Here is a 20372-nt window from a genome sequence, read left to right as displayed (position 1 = left end):
AGACATAAGACAAAGGTAGAATGATGGCTGCCAAGGGCTGGGGTTGAGGGGGTAGTAATACAGAATTAATGGTCCATAGGGTAGACTTTAGTCCTGTAAGTTCTGATGAGTTTCTAATGATGAATGGCAGTGACAGGTGTCCAACAACTGTACATTTAAAATGATGGAAACTGTGAATTTCAACTTACATGTATCTTATAAAAAAATCAAAAATAACTAAAATTGATTTGACTAGAAATGTTTGCTGCAGAATATTTGATCCCACTGTGATCCCTTAGATAGTGAACTATAAAAACCTGATTTTGATCCCATTGTGATTTCTGAGATTGTGAACTGTAAAAACCTGTCATTTTGGTGAGGTTTGAACCCTAACACACACTTTTAATCCACGAACTTTCTGTTTATTGCAAACAGGAGATTAATGTGAGGTTCAACCAGCCCTAGCACACACCTTTAACCCAATAGCTTTCTGTACACAGGATTTAATAGTGTTAACCCTAGGTCAAGAGGCAGAGCAAGAAACCAGCTGACAGGGATTATAGAGCACAGGGACTTTGAGTTGCAGGATATTTAAAACAGCGTGTAGAGGTAGAAGGAGCTCTTTGGCTCTTTTAGTTCTTGAGCTTTTAGATTTTAGCTCTTTAGCTCTTAGCTTTCTAGGTCTTGAGCTCCTCAGCTCCTTGGCCATTGGCTTTTTGGACTTTGGCCACTGGCTTTTTGGACTTTGAGCTAGCAATGCTTTGGCCTTAAGTTTTTGGTCTTTTCCTTCTGGGCTGTCAGCTGAGCTAGTGAGTCTTTTGGGCCTTTTCCACTGGAATGTGAGCTGAGTAGGAAAGTCAGCTGGATGCTTTCTCTGCCTCTCTAAGCTAGCAGGTTTTTAACCCCAGCATCTGCCTCCTCATAAAATAGAACAATTGGGGTTATCTCTTAAAACAACAAATGTTATATTTTCTATAACACACACACACAGAGAGCAACTGAACTTCACAGTTGCACTTCTGCATCTTAGAAACACCATTTCAGTTAAGAGGGAGAAGGAAAAAAAATAGATAATTATTTGTGTTCCAAACTGTCCAAACACTTACTTGATTTCTCATCTGGCTAAGGAATTAAGTCATACTAAATAACAGCTTGAAACTAACTTAGCCACAAATAAAATATCTGGGATATACACTTATTTAAATCATTCCAATGATAACAAGCTTGTTTGTTTGTTTTGAAACAGGGTCTCACTATGTAGCTCTGGCTATCCTGGAACTCAAGTGTGTAGACCAGGCTGACCTAGAAATCACAGGAATCAGCCTGCCTTTGCTTCTCGAGTGCTGGGATGAAAGGAGGGTACGACCACACCTGGCTGATAATAAGGAGTTTTAGAGAACGCAAATCTTTCAAATGCAAAAATCAAACTAATAACAATCAAAATTTAAAATTAAAGAAATATAACAAAAGTGACAAACATATTGCATAAATTGTTTAAGAAGGCATCCTCCCCCCTCATAAAGAAAAAGCTGTCTACAAACGTTTTTAAATTTTTCTGCATACAATGACAGGAATAATATGATATAATTTCTAGATATCTCTCTGTTTATAGTACAGTAAATCAAACCAAGAGCTTTGCACATTTTCCCACTGTGCAACATATCCAGCGTCTGGTAAATTTTTAATTTGAATTTATTCAACGCTAAAGGTTTTTCAATATAATCTCAACAGTTAAGAATCTTACATAAAGCTATAGGTCTAAGGCTCTGTCAATTAAAAATGGACAAAATCCTAAAGGATGAGCTTGCATCCCAAACAACTGACTGGGAAATAAATTTTTCAGATATTCTTTCAGGTCAGTCAGAAGGCAGATGAAACCCTGTCCCTGACTTGAGCAACTCCACCCTTGCTACATAGTAATTTAGCTTTGGTTTCGACACTGGTAAAACCTGAGCTGAAATGTAAACACTGTCAACTCCAAAGTTCTAACGGAGCATCCAAAGGGGAACTAGGAAGAACTGAGCCCTTACCAGAAGACAGGTTGAGTTTGCAGATCAGGTGCAAGCCTGGGATGCCAGGAAGCTGGCACCAGCTCAGAAAGCCTGGCTACAGCTTGGCAGGCTCCGAAGCACACTTAGATGAAGTACAGGCCACGCAGGCAATCCAGAAATTTGCATGGAACTGAAATGTAAAATCTGTTGGCTGGGCACCTGGAGCCTGAAGGTAGGCAGATGGGGTGGGAACAACGGGAGAGGAGGAAGTGGAGGCAAAGCGCTTTGCCCGTGGAAATCAGCCCCGGAAGCCCAAAGCCATGTTCGTAGACACGGAAAACTCAGACAAATGGAAACCCAACTGCAGATCCCAGCCAGATCTGCCTCGATGCCAGGAGGAAGAAGGCAGACAGCAACAGGCAGAGAGGGGCGTGGAAGAACACCAAGGACAAGTTGCTTTGATATTAATCTCAGCAACGGAGTTGTGGGGTTCCTGCTTTTGGATTCCAGCCTAGAATCTGAAAGAGAACAGAGCACGGACGTGGTTGCCAAGAACGTCCCTTTTGTAAACGTGCACAGGCGTGTGTTCGCGTTGCTTCAGTCTTACCAAAGTTTTGCTTCGCTTTCGTTCCCCTAATTGTCTCAGCGGGGCCGGTTAATCCCAAGAGAGCAATCGGCGGAAACAATGACACCTACTATCCTAGCTACCAAAACTAAAGCAAACTTGACACATGGTCCTAGCCAGGGTTGCTCTGTAGCTATTATTCCCCTTCAAAGAAAGACACCAGCCTCTCTGTAGAATTGGGGCAGGCTGTAGAGGAACTACAGTGGGCACTGAACTGGTACCACAGGAGGTATTTGCTTAGACTTGGGGTTTGGACATGGATGTCTAAATGCTCCTCCTTCGTTGCAGAAAAGTCGCAAGCCACTGAAAAGCCCAGAGAAACACAGGGCACAGCCCGACTATGAAGAGAACAGCGAGCCACAGAAGGAGAAATTCTACCTCAGTGAAGGAAGGTGAGGAAAGTGGGCCCTTGCTGGTTCCCTTCCCCTGTGCCCAACCCTCTCCTTCAGCCAAAAGCAGAAGACTCTGAGGCCTCCGTTGGTATGCAGTCGCCTCCTTCCTGGCCCTTCATCCACACTCTCGCCTGACCAGCTGAGCACCTGTGTGATCTCTCTATGAATCATCTGCTCTTTTCCTTTGAGACCAGAGGACTGCTTTGCTCTATCTTCCATCTGCCCTGACCCATTTCCTTTTCTATGAAGGCTACCCACTCCCATACTGCAGCCACCTGAGCTTTCCGTTCTACTCTATGCTCATCTTCCAGAATTAATTCCGCTACTGACCAGTTGTTCATCCCTAACTTTTTTGCCTGGCTCCTTACTGGCGGAGCTGCTTCTGCAGTGTATCTATGTTAGCAGCTGTGTCTGATCTGTTGGTTGGGTCTGTCATCCCCTTAAGAAAAATCTAGTGAATCAACACGATTAAAATGTAGTATATAGCATTAATTACTATTTGGGAAAGTAGCAGGTTGGAACTATCAATCCATTATTACTTTCTACAGACCAAATATTACTTTGAATAGAAAGAAATAAGTGTATATTTTTTTATCATCTTACAAAAATCAATGAGAGATTTATGAATCTTGTAATAGCTCTGTTTCGGGGATTGAACCAAAGAAATCTTAAGTAATAAAGTGATTACAAAAGGACACTGTAGAAACATGAAAATATATTTTAAAATCTAAGCATCATTCACTCTTACTAGACTTAACACAAAAATGTGCACTTACTTATAGAGTGTTCATCAGCAGATATTTCACACTCTAGTTACAAATACCCAGCAGATGTTAGTAATAATTAGCAGTCACTTTTCTTTCTCCTACTTAAATACTTTATGCTAGAACAGCAATGAAATCTACTTCAGGCTAGCCATGCAAATAATTACGGGGGAGGGGGTGGGCTTGTGTTTTCTTATAGTTCCTTTTAGTTTCATTTCAAGTAAGAAATGTTTTAAAAAGCTAAAATAAACTTGTACCAAACTAGTTCTTATATCGTTTTTGAGACTATCACATTATGTTACTCAGAAAAAAAAAAAGCTGCTACTTTTAGAATTTTAATTACAGGTTAAATAATTACTATTTTTGCTTCTGGGAAACAACAGCTCCTCTTACATTGAGCTTCCATTGTCTGAAACTAGTGCCTGCTGCTAACTCCACTTTTTCTACTCTGAATGTAGTCTTGTGGGAATACTCATTGTTAAAGATCTATTTATTTATTTTTGATTATTTGTGTGTGTGCACACGTGTGCCCAAGGAGGTCAGAAGAAGGCATTGGATCCCCTGGTAAAGGAGTTACCAGAGTTACTTGATATGGGGGATGGGACCTGAACTCAGGTTTTCTGGAAGAGCAGCAAGGTCTCTTAACTGCTGAGCTACCGCGCTGCATATTCATTCTTTCTTCCCAATGTCCTCACATTTCAGTATTTATGACCCTAATATTGAATAGAGCAAGTAGCTTGCATTCAAAGTCTAGAATTATACTATGAACTTCCTTTTACTCTATTTACCTTCTAAAATTTTTTAAAAAGAGTTATGTATTTATTTTACGTATGTGAGTACTCTACCTGCATATACACTTGCATGCCAGAAGAGGGCATCAGATCACATTATAGATGGTTGTGGGCTACAATGTAGTTGCTGGGAATTGACCTCAGGATCTCTGGAAGAGCAGACAGTGCTCTTAACCACTGAGCAACCCTCTCCAGCCTTAAAGTTTTTTACTTTGGATTTATTTGTATTTTATATGTATGGCTGTTATGCCTGGATATATGTATGTTTGTATCCAGTTCCTGGTGCCCTGGGAGGCTAGAAGTGTATCCAGTCCCATGGAACCAGAGTACAGACTCTGGTAGACTACCATGTAGATTCTGGAATGGGACTCAGGCCTTTAGCAAGAGAAGCCAGTGCTCTTAATCACTGAGCCATCTTCCCAGCCCCTTTATTTTATCTACCTAGAATTGCTTTTTACAGACAGTCTTACAGAAATATTATAGTCCAGATAATGAGAAAAAATTCACACTTTCATACTGTAAAGCATCAGTGTATGCCTTTGAAAACTTAAGCCCATTTCACCATCTATGTTAAATATAGTAAACGTAAAAATAAAATTCAGTATTACTTAAAACACAGATTGCTCTCACCCAGAGTTACAAAATTAAGGCAGTCAGAAAGGCTTTCAATGGGTGGCATGATCCAATGATATGCAGTCCTGTGCTCTGTGAAGCTTAGTTTCCCTTACTGGTCAGCAATCATTGCTTTGACATTGCCACCCACATTTGCATAATGCTCTCAGAGACACCATGGACTCTGGGATGACAGCCTCACACTCCTACAGTGAGCACAGCGGAGACTGCCAACGATCAGATTGTGCGGACTCAGTTTGAACGAAACCAGGATTTAAAAAACAAACAACAACAAAACCAGACTGCTCGGCGGTCTTAACCTGAAACCTGTTACACAGTGTGCTGAAGGGCAGAACGCAGGGAAAAGCAGTCGCTCAGCCGTACCTGGTCTTCTCTGACACATGCCTAAACTCCTGGTTGCTGAAATAAAGTCCAATTCTAACTCTGTGAGGATTGCAATAAATTAAGTAAATAAATAATGAGTAAATAAGTAAATAAGCAAACTATGTATAATGTACTCTCATAGTTTCTTCAAAAAGCAGACCTTACAATTAAGGCAAGACTAAAAAGGTCAACATTTTTAGTTTCTGTGGTTGTATACTATTCTAGCACAGTGGTTCTCAATCTATAGGTTGTAACTCCTTTGGTTAAATGACACTTCCACAGGTGTCACATGTCAGCTATCCTGCATATCAGATATTTACATCGTGACTCATAACAGGGGCAAAATTACAGTTATGAAGTAGCAACATAATTAGTTTTATGGTTCAGGGGTCACCAAAAAATGGCAAACTGTATTAAAGACAGCATTAGGAAGGTTGAGTACCATGGCTCTAGCATACGTTAGAGGCCGTTGAGGTGGAAGGAAAGTTAGGAAACAAGTGCAGTATGGGAGATAGGAGACTTGGTTCTAGATTTTAGTCAGAAAATATAAAGTATCCCAACGACAATGCAGATGTCCAGTCACTGGCGTGACTTCACCTAACTTCAGTCCTGAATTCTAATAACTTTACCTACTGCTATTAATAGTTGTTATTCTGGATGTTTAAGAGCTACAAAACAATCCTGAGCTCCATAAACTCATTGAGTATTTAGTTTATTGTTCCACTACTCCCCAGAAATTGAGCTAAAATAATTCAAGGTTTCTACAGGGTACTGAGGACTGTATATACAGAAACACATACAGACACACATATTGACATACACAAACACACACACACAACACACACACACACACATACACACATTCGCATTAGATGTCAGTGTTTGTGCCTGTGGTGCTATGGCTGAGCCCAGGGCTTTGTGTATGCTAACAACGTTATTCAACTGGGTTGTGTAGGCATAAGGTTATTATGTAATTCAAATGCTGATTACCGTACCCCCCATATTTGGTTGCAAGCCTTGTTCTGAGAATTTCCTGTCTAAATGTTGTATAAACTCTGCTTCCCAATTGTCCCCCTGATATATCAATAAAGTGGCTTACAGCCAATGATGAGCAAGAGAGAGAGAATAGGGCTGGACTTCCTGCCAGCCAGGGGAAGAGGGGTTAGAAAAGGAAGAATGTGATTGAGCTGGGGGAATTCAGCAGCCGGCAGAGGTGCAGGAGAGATGAAGAAGATTCAGCAAATAACTTGGGGATTGTGACAAAGATGGAGTCAGAATAACCTGGAGAGTTAAGAACAGACTTAAACTGCTCAAGATTGTGTTGTCAAGCTTTATAAACAAATATAAAGGAGACTCAATTTTTTTTGTGTGTATGTTAGCCGGGTTAAGAAATAAACTAAGAGAAACAAACACAGTTATATAAAAATAACCTTAACAAGGTTGCATGCCTGCTAGTTTTTTGGTTTTTTTTTGTTTTTTGTTTTTTAAGGTTACTGCTTTAGCATTGAGCATTTTTGAGAATGAAATTCTGAATTCTGAATTTAAAGTAAAAATCTCTCAGTCTAGTCTTTTAATTATATTAAATACTAAAAACAATCCCTAAACACCATATAAAACCAAGTGTGGTGATGCTTGTTTATAATCTTGGAACTCCAGAGGTAAAGGCAGGAGGACCAAAAGTGCCAGGTTATCTTCAGCTGCATAGTAAGCTTCAGGCCAATTTAGGATATATGAGACTATCTTTAAAAAAAAAAAAAAAAAGGAAAGAAAATTGGACAAATAAACTCAAAGGAATCTTACCTCTCTTATGTCTTAGACCAAAATAAGACACAATAAATATACACATATGTGCATACATATATACATACATACGTACCTCAGATAGAAAGGTGACAGAGGTCTTTCATCTTCCTGTGAGCTAAGAAGGGGAGATGTGAATTAGTATAATTTCTATTACAGAACATGTACATTTTACTAAAATCTTGTTCCACCCATTGGAAATTGTCACATATTACTGCTGATCTTGTATTGAATTCATATTTGCAAAACACTCTCCCTAGGACCTAGGCAACATCAATTACTTCTTCAAAGAATTCAGCCCATCAGATGTACTCTCAGATAAGCCTAACACAAAAATAACTTATATCATCACACTTCAAGAAGCAGAACATTTCCCAACAAGTCAAATTCAAATGCTCATGCATCACACACAACGCTTACAAATGGTTACAGAACCATTCTTTACCAGTTAATTGCAAAAATCGAAAGCAATGATGAAATATTTCTGTTAAGTGTGGGCTACCTTAAAAGTGATTTCCTAGAAGTGAAAAGTGCATCCCTGAGGCAAGTCTCATCCTGTTTGTTCTTCTGGGATGGCTCTACTAAGGATAATCTGATACAGATAACAGAAAGGAATGTACAGAAAAGTCCCAACACAGCTCAAGTCTCTCAGACAGAATGGAAATAACAGGAAGCTTATTAGAAAGGCATTTAATTTTTAAATGTAAAATACATGATAGAATTTTCCTTCAGATGTTTTTCTTCTTAAAAACTACATTTTATTATCAAAGTACGAAGGGAGTCTCTCCTGCTTACTCATTTTCTTAACCATCATTCATGAAAATAGAAATGTTGGCAATATTAAACTGGAAGTAAACAAGCATGCTGATGAAATCTCTCTTCCCCTGCCCCCTACACTCTCTGTCTATCTCTCTGTCTTTTATCTGTCTCTGTTTCTCTGTCTCTCTCTGTATCTGACTGTCTGTCTCTGTCTCTGTCTGTCTGTCTCTCTATCTCTTGCACCCCCCCACACACATTGTCCTAAGAGCTGAAAAATGTTACCTTCTTTCTAGAATAGGCCATGTACAGTTTGACACACTGTTTTCCAGTCTCCTATGATTTTTGGCTTTCCATTTTCATCTTGTTCAGGTGTCCTATTTCCCATCTTGTCAATACTACTACTTTTCATAGCATCTTTCTGTTTTATGCACATATGCATACACATGCAGGCATAAATAAGCTATGCTAAATAATTCTTCCAATGTGAGGGGTGATGTATCACTTCATTATAGACTAATGTGCAAGGGCTAAGGGCAGAGCAGGTACCATTCATCTGCATTGTTTAGAAGTGATCACATGTGGAGAATATTCCTAGGATACACTTGACAAAACAATTGAGCCTTTTTTTTTAAATCAAAGACTCTATATCAGAGGGGTAATACTGGCCAACATTGTGCCCCCCCCAAAAGCACCAATACAAATCTGAAATGATATCATAGTACAGGAGAGGAATATCGCCTTGTGTTGTGAAGGGAGTGTTGTACATCTTTCTTAGATCTGAACTCCTTAACACTAACACGCTTACAGTGAACTGACATACCTAGCGTGTTAATCCACTGTAACTCACGAATTCTTTAAGTTAGTCATATGTTTTTTTAAAGTGATAAGAGTTTGCATTCATGTCCAACCTCCTGATAATGTCTTATGACACCATCATCTACAAAGTTCACATGAGAATAATGCAATGGAATTAAAACTTTATCAATCACAGAAATGTTCTATTTCAAGTAACTTTTTCATTTTGTTTTGAGCCACATTCACAGCTGTGACAGGCCACACTTTCAGATGGTACAGAGCTCTGGAAAGGTTGCCCCTGTGCTCGACTTCTTTGTAGCAAACAAGCAGTCTTTTTATTTATTTATTTATTTATTTATTTATTTATTTATTGTTTTGCACATGCCTCCAGAACAAATGGAATAAATTATTGTTACCTTTGGATCCTCATAGAGACGTTCCCTGCCCTTGGCCCCTGCTCTCATTTATCCAGAAGAACAGGCTCAAAGTGGTGACATAATTGATCCAGGCAACCATGAGAACTGGAGACAGAAACTGGTCAGGTAAGACAGAGACCCCAAAGCAGCAGGGCAGAAGATGTCCTTGCTGTGGGCTGGGGATGCTGGTCCCTGGTACCTTCTTGTCTTTTTCCCATGGCTGGAAGCTGTATGTGAAAACGTGACTGCAACCAAGCCAAGGTTCCGGACACCTCATGGCTGGGTCACCTGAACTATCCAGTTCTTTCTCTCCCTATGGTTCATCCCAGTGTCTGTCATAAGTTCTTTTAAAAGGTCCCAAGAACTAGCACCTTGATGGTGTGGGCCCTTGCTGCAACACAGGAGCTTGGTGTTCACTTTCTTTTAAGAGCCTACTACGAATCTATAATAAACTTCTCTCTACAACTTAGCCTTTCGGCTTCTCTAAGTTCACTCATTGAGTTCTCTAGACCAGAACCTAAAAGCCACTGGCTGGTGGCCAGTCTCTTTGTTGGCCATTTTACTTTCTGGGTTCCTGGCCTTTGAGAAAGGCCTTACTGTCCTCAAAGACACCCCAATATTCCCACAACACTAATGTGGCCGGTGGTACATACTATTTTTATACCTGACCTGGTCTTAGTAGTTTATTTTCTCATAATTGATTTTAATTCATCAAAACAGTGTGGGCCAGGGATGTGTCCCAGATGTTCGAATGTCTGCCTAGCGTTGGGGTTAAAGGTGCTGGCCACCATGTCAGTCCAAGAATGTCTTTTGGTGTAAACACAGGTTTACATCCTACACAAACATCTTTTCAGGCTGCACTGGCACAAAAGTAAATTCACCAGTGAGGCAGAGAGGCAGAAACTACAGGCTATGGCTCAGCCATTTTGATCAGTCTTAAGTGTTCTTAAAAACGAAAAAGAAACCACAGAAATTTAAATAAAACGAAACAGACTTTATATCACGTTTTACGGATAATTACTACAGATCAGGATGCAACCCATATATGGAAAAACAAAATATGAGAAGAAAATAAGGGTAAGTAAATTAAGTTGGTTAAATAATCAACATATTTCTTTCTCTTCTTTTCTTAGAAGTTCTCTTGCCTGCGGCATAGTCATGATTTTTGACAAAGGTGTGCAATTGAAACGATGAAAGAATTGGTTCTAAATTAATTAAATCAATTAACTTTGGAAAGTAATTAGCTACCCTGATTTTGGAAGACACTCCAAGTTAAAAAAATCACCAAAGAAAGTTCTTTTTAGCAGCATCGAGAAAATGAACTGTTCCACAAAATTTACAGTTCAAGATGGAAAACATTCGTAAAGATCATTTCTATACAGTTGTCAAAACAAATACACTTTTGTCCCTGGCCCCAAACTATTTAGATAAATGATGTTCATTTTCTGACAGTCTTAGTCCTTTCCAAAGACATCGAATGACTTCACTTAAGTTCTAAATTAAGTATAATCCTTTGCCTCACTTCTAAACTTAGAATTCTGATTCACTTTTAAGTTTTAAGAACAAGGACACACAGCAGTGTGGATGAGGAAGAGAGCTCTGCTGTAAGCCTGTGCCAGTCACAAACAGTAACAGTTTGGGGATTCATTCGTTTGTTTTTTTGTTTTTGTTTTTGTTTTGTTTTGCTATTTATGTAACAAGGAGATGCTTAGTATCCTCCCTAAGGTATGAAGTATAGTCTCTTAAAACAACTGCTTGTGGGCAGAATATTTGGCACTGACTCAAAGAGCCAAAGTCTAAGAAGCTATAACCGGTGTGTCAATAACTTAAGTATCGGGGTTGTAGAGGACTTTTCTGAACTTCCTCCATACTCTCAGAATTTACAAATCATATACATAAATGGCAGCTGCCCTTGGGATCCATCCTTGAGCTCTGGAACCATAGACTGTAATGCCAGAACATTAGACAACAAACTACCTAGAACCAGAAAAGGCATTGTGTTTTATGTGTGAAACAAACAAGTCAAAACCAAATTAACCAAAACCCAAATGCTATTCGCAGACTTCCTAGAATACGGTATTCAGAACTGTCTTCAAACTGCCATTCTACTCAATGTCTTTTGACATTCAATGTCCTCACAAACAATCCAATTTCTTCTACTTTCTAATCCTTTAAAGTGGCTCTTATCATCAAAAATTAAGATAATTTACATACACATTTTCACTCTTTAAATGTACTTTCAATTAAGTTCAAACAGGAGATTTTTACAGTGTTTCTTGGATAATGAAAATTTCAAAATATAGGTAGATGCTAAGAATTGGGTTCCACTCTTTCTAGAAATGAGAAAAACTGTTCTTGAGGACTTACCACCCCCCCCAAAAAGGGGGTAAAAAAGGGCACTGAGTCACAAGTGAAAGCAGGGCGGTAACAGATCTTTCAGGAACTCAGCTGCACAAAGTGCTACTCAGAGGAGTTTTCTTTGAGAATGGGAAGGAAGTGATGCTAGCTCTCTTTTTGTTTTGTCATGAAATTCTCTCCTTACTTGAGTGGCCTCAGTTTGTCCACGCTTGGGCACTGACCACAGGCCATGACAACCGGGCTGTGAGGCGGGTGCCCTGTGCTGTTCTGCTGTTTAGGTTTTGAGGTCGATCCCTTTCAGGAACAAAAAACAAACAACACAATAGCACACACACACACACACACACACACACACACACACACACACACACACACATTCCTATGCTTTTTGGGAAACGAATGTAAAAGTTTTCAATCAGTTTGTAGCTAAAAGTTTGCGGCTATAACTTGAGGAGCCATTTACAAGTCTTTCTTATAAGCCCCAGCAGCGGCTTTGTAATTTCCTCTGAAATTGTAAAAGCCTCTGAAATGGCTTACCAAAGAAGAAATGAAAATACGGGAAAGCTTAACCAACACTAATGGTGATTTATGTCCAGCAAAACAAAGAGACAAAAGACTTTCCAAGACTTAAGGTTTTTTAATAAAATGTATTTCAATAAAATAGGAAAGTCTATCTACTATATTCTTGTCACCTTCCTTGTCATCCCCTCAGCCATAGCCATCCTGAGCCCAAAAAAAAACCAAAGTGGCATTTGTTGACTGACTGTGTATAGAAAGGGGGAAAAAGTACAGAACATTGGTCCAGATACGCCTACTGGTAGACATAATAACACAGTTCTGGAAGGCTATGGTATCTCACAGGATGTCTCCACGTCTCTTGGAACTCTTCCCTCAACTGCATGTGAGACTGTGACAACCACAACTCAGGGTCTTGCCAGGGAGGCCTTCCTGCATGCTTCTTAGGAACTCCATACTCGATGACTTCCGCATTCTACATAACCTGTACTGGCTTCTTTGATCAGGCTGGATGTGGCTTGGTTGGTAGAGCCCTCGCCTAGGACGTGCAAAGCTCTGAGTCAATTTCCCAGAGTTGCATAAAGCCAGCTGTATCAGCACATGCCTGCAACCCCACCACTGCCACAAAGTGGAGTCAGTAGGGTCCGCAGCTCAAGAGTTCTTCTACATGAGGAGTTTGAGGCCAGCTAGAGCAACATGAGACTCTGTGTTAAGAAAAATATCAAGGACTTGTTCATTACTTCTCTAAGGAACTGAGAATCGTCTTACACTGGTCCAATGCCACGACACAGCGGCTCAGCTCTGGTTGTCTGATTAACAGCTTGCGATGTCTAAGACTTGAGCAAGGTGGGGGTAGCTGCATGTGACAGGAAGGGAGTGGAATTCCTATCCAAGAGTAAGGAGGTGCGAGTTTCTTTTCCTTTTTCTTTGCATCTCTCCTTCCAGTTGGTGGAAAATAAAGCGGAGCCACCTGCTAACTGGTTTGGCCCTTTGTTTTCTCCCAGGATCAGGCACTAAGACTTGTTTAAAAGCCACACAGCATGAAAGGAACTCTCACACTCATTACAGTATTTAGATCACATGAAGAAGCCACATGTACCATGTGACTCTTTCTGCTTCTGGGTTAACTCACTCATTATGATCATTTCTAGCTCAATCCATTTGTCCAGAAATTTCGGGAATTCCTTGTTTTTAATAGCTGAGTAGTATTAGACCTGGTGGCACTCAGAGGAAGGCTAGCAGGCTACCAAGAAGAGACTTGATACCCTAGGAGCATATAAAGGGGGAGGAGGTCCCCCTCAGTCACAGTCATAGGGGAGGGGAGTAAGGGGAAAATGGGAGGGAGGGAAGAATGGGAGGATACAAGGGATGGGATAACCATTGAGATGTAACAAGAATAAATTAATAAAATAAAATAAAATAAAATAAAAAAGAAGCCACATGTTCTGTTTAAAGTTCATCCCTTTGCCCTCTTTGTGCAGTCACCAAACTTTATGCACTCTGTGTCTCCTGCATGCGGCAGCTTCACTGCAGGACTCTGCTGTAGTGGCCACACTCAGTCCTGCTGTCCAGCCAATTCACCCTCAGCCTTTTCTGCTTTCCCCACTGCATTTGGGTAAAATCCAAAAACTAAAACCTGGCGCCCATCAAGTCCCTCCCACCTCAGCACTCCATGCTTCTGTACCAGGACTTTTCTCAGCGCACTTTGTAACCTCCTCCTTCTGTACACATTATTTCTCCTTCCCTCTCCACACCTCTCTCTCCTCTTGGTGAAGGCTTTGAGTCTTATCTCAAGGGCCAGGAGCGGGGAAGGGAGCTGCTTTTTCAGCTCCAGGCACTGCTCATAGCTGTACTGCCGTGGTGAGTCTCACAACCGGGATATGTCTTTATCTCTGTGACCCAGCACCTAGCTAGGTACCTAGTATAGTGCGTGCACTCAGTAGCAGCAAGATTTTGCCCAGTATTTACACAATGCTCTAGTTAAAATTTTTTGTTTTTGTCGTTTTGTTTTTCGAGGCAGGGTTTCTCTGTATAACAGCTCTGGCTGTCCTGGAACTCCCTCTGTAGTCCAGGCTGGCCTTGAACTCATGGAGATCCACTTGCCTCTGCCTCCCAAGCGCTGGGATTAAAGGTGCATGCCACCACTGCCTGGCTTGTTAAGATGGACCCTGTTTATTATTTGTGTGAGCAATTTAGACAGCACAGTTGCAGGAAGCTGTGTGCTGATTACTTTAAATGATCTTGTTATTTTCTATTCAATATGTAGTGGGATTGCAACTATAGTCTGGTTTTTCCTACCCTTACTTAAGGAAAAGAAAATAATGTCCTTTCCCCAACTGCACAATTAGAGGCTGGAGTTTTGTCATACACCTGCAATGTAAACACTACTCTGTGGTGTGTGGAGAAGAAGCCAGAAGAGGGTATGTTTAGGCAAGGCAGTGTTTGAATATGGCCTCGCCAATGTTTGCTCTGGCTTGAGAACAGGAAGAGAAAACCATTTCACTTTACTGAAAATCCAAAGGTTGTTTGGAACTTAAAGAAATTCTTGGTTTATTTCAAATTTATTTTCAATGCAGCTAGAAAAATCTCATGTGCCACTGAGGCCTTGTACAGGAAAGGGGTTCTGTAACACCAATACAAAGAGCCCCTCAGCAAGGCAGCAACTTAGGATGCCAAAGCCAGTAGCAGCTTTCTTGGGAACAGCTGAGTTTAGTTGATGGGAATATATTTTTCAAACATTTCTCATTAAGTTAAAACATGTTAAAGTCTAGTCACTGAAACAAAATAATATCTTCAAAGGGAAGAAGGAAAGAATAACCAATTTCTTCCAACATTTACTACTAGTACAAAACATCAAGGATTTGTTAACAAAGTTTTAATAGGTATACAATCTCCCAAATGGTCTGCATGAAGGAGTTGGTAAATGTGCAGAAGGCACTGCCAATCATCCTCTCACTGCCACTCCCCCCCACCCCACCACCCCACTCCACTCCCACTATGACTCCCTCTTGGGGAGGATTGCCCAGGTAACTTGAACCACTGCTGCGATTCTGTACTGGGACTAGGGGTGGTGAGCAGCGCAGGAAAGTGAGAGTGGGCTCCGCACTGATTAACTTGCACAGGTGCTCATTTTGAATGACTTCCTGAGTGTCTACTATTTGAGAGAACACCTGACAAGTGCCAGAGATGCACAGGCCACTAAGATACTGTGGTAACCCCTCACAGAATCTATGGACAGTGACAGGCAACTACTGTGGACTGAACGCTCACCACAGGCCAGGCCTTTGTGCTCAGAGTTAATACACACTGTTTCCTTCACTCCTCAGGCATCCTCAGAGGAAAGCATTAGCAATCAGATGTTTCAAATGAGATAAACATATCCAAGGAAGGCTAATTAGCTGTGAAACCCCAGATGCTGTCTGTCAGTGCATCTGTCTCTAACCCTCCATCCCTGCACCTCTGTGCAGTCTGGAGGGTTTGGTGAGACTGGTGCAAGAAGCCACACTGAGTCCAGTATGTGCATTAGAGGGCTAAGGAGAACAGATAGAAGAATTGCTCACATGGTGTCAAGATGATGGGTTTCCAAGGCCTAGGGAGGCAACATGGAGCTGTGATGGGGAGCACTGGCACTGTTAGCGTCAGTGCCCTGGGACAGCGGCACCAGACACCAAAGGGAGAGGAGCACCGCAATTTTTTTGTTAAGTAAATAGAAGTTGCTTAGAAAAACACCAGTGTGTGTGAGCGGTCTGCACGGCGTATGTGGGTGTAAGTGGTCTGCATGGTGTGTGAGGGCCAGAGTCTGGTTTCTAAGTTTGTTTCAGGGCTTATTTTCACCTTGACAACGCTGTAACACTCTGTTGTATAATTGTTTTGTTGGCTGCCTTTGCAAAGCCATTTGTCCTGTGATTTTAGCTCCATTCATTCTAAGCAATTTGAGCAAATCTGTTGTGGCCTTCATGCTACCTCATGGATAAGCCATTTTATGAGTTTTATTCTGTATTTCTATTTGATGTTTTCCAAAACCCACCTTTGGGGACTTTAGTTTTGTTTAACTCTTAACGTCTCCCACTCTGTATTACTATTTAATTATAGGTAGCCCAACTTAAAAAGTAACGTCCTAAGGGTTCCATTTATCTTGTTTTTAAGTACAGTTCACCAGGCCCAGTATCCCCATTAACACATTTTTCTCAAGCTGAGACTAAGTCAACTTGGCCTTAGGAAGATTTGTGTGAGGTTACAGTGTACTTGGTCTTAAAACATACTCAGAACTGGTGGGGTTTGTTTCCCAGTATTTGATGGTTTGGTAATAATAACTATAAATCTGTAGTCAATGAAGGAAAGCAAACTCATTTTAGAGTGCAATCTTAAAGTGACAATGTGGGATTTGGAAGGGATATTAATTTGAAGACATACAGGCAATTCTGTACCAGAAAAAAACCACATAACTCAAAAGATAGTCACTTTGAACTTTTAAAGTGTATGAACTCCGTCCCAATACAGTTCACCTGATGTTTTTATGCATAAAATGAATGTTGTAATCTCCTCCAGTGTACCCCTATCTAAAACACGTCATCTGATTTGGAATTAGGAATCCTTTTCTGGTTTGGTGGGTCTACTGAGGAGAATGAATGAAGACATACTATGACACAGTTCCTAAAAGTCTCCTGGTCTGCAGCTGATTTCTGGTGTTGATGACAACGAATTTTCCCCAAAACAAAACAGTGCTTCTGTACTAGGAATGAAAGAATCTAACTACCACCCCCCCCGCCCCAATTAGCTCTTTCGAACAAGTCTTCATGATACTAAAGTACAAGAAAGCAGAAATAAGTGCAGATGGCTAGCTATAAAACAAGCTTACCCATTGTCATCTTACAACACAGAAAGAACTAGAAGACAACTTCAAACCTTGATACGCATGTAATAGAGAACTTCTGGTTTTCCTAAATCAACAGTTAGAATAGTTGCAGGAAATGAGCTAAAAACAGCTTCCTCATTTCTCAGGTAAAATACTGGATTATTATGATAGAGGTAACCTTCCAGCTCTTTTTCCTTTGTACTGTACATATATGTTATGATTAAGTGAATACATTATTTGCAATATTGTGGTATAAGAATATCTCATCAGTTGAAATGGGAATCCTTTGGTATTACGTGAAAATCATGTTATGATGTTTCCACTAGCATTGCCTATGGTGTCCAGTCCAAGTGTTTAGGGAGCATGTACTCCATGCCTGACACAGAGAGTCTTCTCTGGCCACAGAGTTACTTTTGGTCCCCAGTAGAGTGAGCATCTGTGTCACAGTTGTCCATGCTTCTGCGAATGAGGTGAGTAGGTTACTTCCCCTTTATTACTTAGTAGGTTTTTTTCTTTTGGGTAACAATGTCTTCCTCCTTAGCTGTGCTGTTAATCCCCTCACACATCATGACCATCAACTTCGTATAGAAGTGGTTTTTATTTAGATATCTGTGTAGCGAGTTTGCGTATGTTTTTATGTACTTGTCTAGGCAACTATTTTGTTTATAGGAGTTTGAGATTAGCCACATGGGAAATGAGAGAGATATAGACAATCACTAAGGATGTCTTTGGCTTTAAAATAGAGATGATACTTTCAGGATTCTCCAAAGCTACTTCTGCATATGAGTAAAAAGCATTACAAACACACACACACACACACACACACACACACACACACACACACACACACACACAAAAGGGACAGAAGTTAGTAAGAAGATGTTGCATATGATGTAACCATAGCATTCTGTTTATAAGTCCAAAGACGAGAGGCTTACAGAAACAGAAAGAGGTGTTAGAGGGCACCTAGGAAGAGGATGAGGCTCAAAGTTAAACGTTGGGTCCTTGTCTAGGTGATGAAAATGTCTACAGTTGATGCACAGTTCTGCAAATATTCTGAAATCTACTGAATCATATGCTTCCAATGGGTAAATGTTTGATATGCCAATGGCATATCAATAAACCCGACTGAAAGTTATTGTTATTCCCTTAATTTTTTTTTTTTTAGTTCTTCTTAAGGGAAGACTAAGTAGTTCATGAAGAAGTTCTCATATAATACAGACTAGTTCTTTTGCAGCTGATTCTCATTGCCACATGCAAATATATGTGCACAACAATGAAACGGGTGAAAAGTTTTTGTGTTCCAAGGAGTTTAGTTTGATGTTACTTGTGTGTGAGTGTGTAAGACACAGACACAGAGAAAGAGAGACAAAGAGAGACAGAGACATAGTCAGAGAGGAAAGACAGGCAGATGGGGACACACACACACACACACACACACACACACACACACACACACACACACAGAGTAAGATGACACAGCAGGTCGCATCAGAAAGCAACAGAGTTTAGTCCCAGCACTCAGGAGGCAGAGGTAGGTGGATCGCTGTGAGTTTGAGGCCAGCCTGGTCTACAAAGCTAGTCCAGGACAGTCAAGGCTACACAGAGAAACCCTGTCTCCAAAAATAAAACAAAACAAAACAACAACAACAACAACAACAACAAAAACAAAAAAGAAAAAGAAAGAAAGAAAGAAAGCAATAGAGCTCTTTGCCTTATTAGACTAAGACAAAGTTTCTCCTTGCTCTTACAGGTAGGTGGTGGTCTTTCAGTTAAGCTGGATAGCAGGAGGGCTCTCAGAATCTGCCTGTCTTTGTCACCCAGTGCTGGATTACATGCAGATACAGCTACGCCTTGCTTTTAACACAAATGCTGAAGTTTCTAACTCAGGCTCTCATACTGCACAACTAAAAGCACTAAATGCTGAATACCTCCACCTTCTCAATAACCTGTCTTTAGGTGTGTTTTTGTTTGTTTGTTTGTTTGTTTGTTGTTTGTTTTGAAAAGGTCAAAAGGTCTTACTATTATCTCTGGCTCTCCCTATGTAGACCAGGCCGGCCTGAAACTCACACACAGAGATCCTCCTGCCTATACCACTAGTGGCATGTACCACTAATCCTGGCCAATTTGCCTTCTTTATGAGAGAGTACTTGGCAAATATTTTTGTTCTACAAGTGAGGAAGGTACCACACAGTGAGAATCCACAAAGGTCTTCACTCCACCTCCCCCTGCAGGTAGGTTTGTCACTATCAAATCTAGCCTATATCATCCATAAAGAATAAATTCACATAAACAGCCCACACAGGTCTGAAATGAGGTAGCTTTTAACTCTTTATGGGGTGCTGACAGTCAGGGAGGTGAGTAATACCAGCCAACAAGTTAGGTATCACCTCCACAAGCAGCAGGGGGCTCTCTAACACCACAGAGGCTCAGGAGCAGGAGCCAAGTGACCTAGGCTTTGACTAGGGAACTCAGCTATCATCCCATTGTCAATGGTGATGTGTTCGCTGAAGGACAGTCTTAAGACCAACAATTACAGACCGGATAAATTCCATTGATAGGAACTTTCAGCAAAATTTTAGGTGTCGAATCATTAGTACATGCTAATTAATCATGTTGCTCTAAGTCTCCTTTGAAGCCCACTGAAATTTGGAGTTATTATATGCTATACCATCTCAAAACCATATATTGGCTATTACAATTTTCTGCATGAAATGAAAAGGGGGCTTACATAGACATCACCAATGTCTGCTTCTCACTTAGTAAAGGAACACACAGCCGTGCACTGGCTATTTACCCAAGGATGAAGATGCCAATATGTTTAAAAGAGGAAGCTAAATTAATCACTAGCACTCATAGTCTTCCACATCATCCTTCATGGAGATAAGCTGAGTTAGGGGCTATTGGAAAGTTAATCTAGCAAGTCAGAATACTGCTTTTAACGCTGGTGTTATAAAGGTCTAAGATAAAGCCTTTGTATCTCTGGCTGCTTGGTCTCTCTCCGGAAATATCTCTGTATAGATCCGGATCTACAAAGTCACATGTAGCAGGGAAAACAACACCAAGTGATACACACAAAGAGCTGAGCTCTCAGCTGACCTGGGATCTGATAAAAAGCAGCCTCATTAATCACCAAAGGTAAAAATCTTACTTTCTTTTCAATTTTTAACATAGTTCCTCACTTTAATTTCTCCCCTTATGTATTTCAGGGACCCTTTTCAGATAGGGAAAGGACATAAAGTGTGTTGTTTTATCATGAACTGTTAGATTTATATAAATATTTAAGAATGTTTAAATGTAACTAGGGGAGAGGTTGCTGAGGATCGGAGTTTAGC

The 20372-nt window shown here is 40.6% G+C and overlaps 1 protein-coding gene across 1 annotated transcript in view; it reads right to left on the bottom strand.

Annotated features, from left to right (window-relative positions):
- Window positions 1-20372, bottom strand: part of Fam13a (family with sequence similarity 13 member A) — an 82088-nt gene that overhangs the window by 58651 nt on the left and 3065 nt on the right. The window contains exon 2 of the mRNA XM_051152264.1: window positions 7415-7456. Coding sequence (XP_051008221.1) covers window positions 7415-7456 — 42 coding nt within the window. The remainder of the gene's footprint in view (window positions 1-7414; window positions 7457-20372) is intronic.

The sequence above is a fragment of the Acomys russatus genome, chromosome 10 (genome assembly GCF_903995435.1).
Source record: "Acomys russatus chromosome 10, mAcoRus1.1, whole genome shotgun sequence".
Taxonomy (NCBI): domain Eukaryota; kingdom Metazoa; phylum Chordata; class Mammalia; order Rodentia; family Muridae; genus Acomys; species Acomys russatus.
Note: the sequence above shows the minus strand (reverse complement) of the source record. Positions and strands in the feature narration are given on the sequence as shown.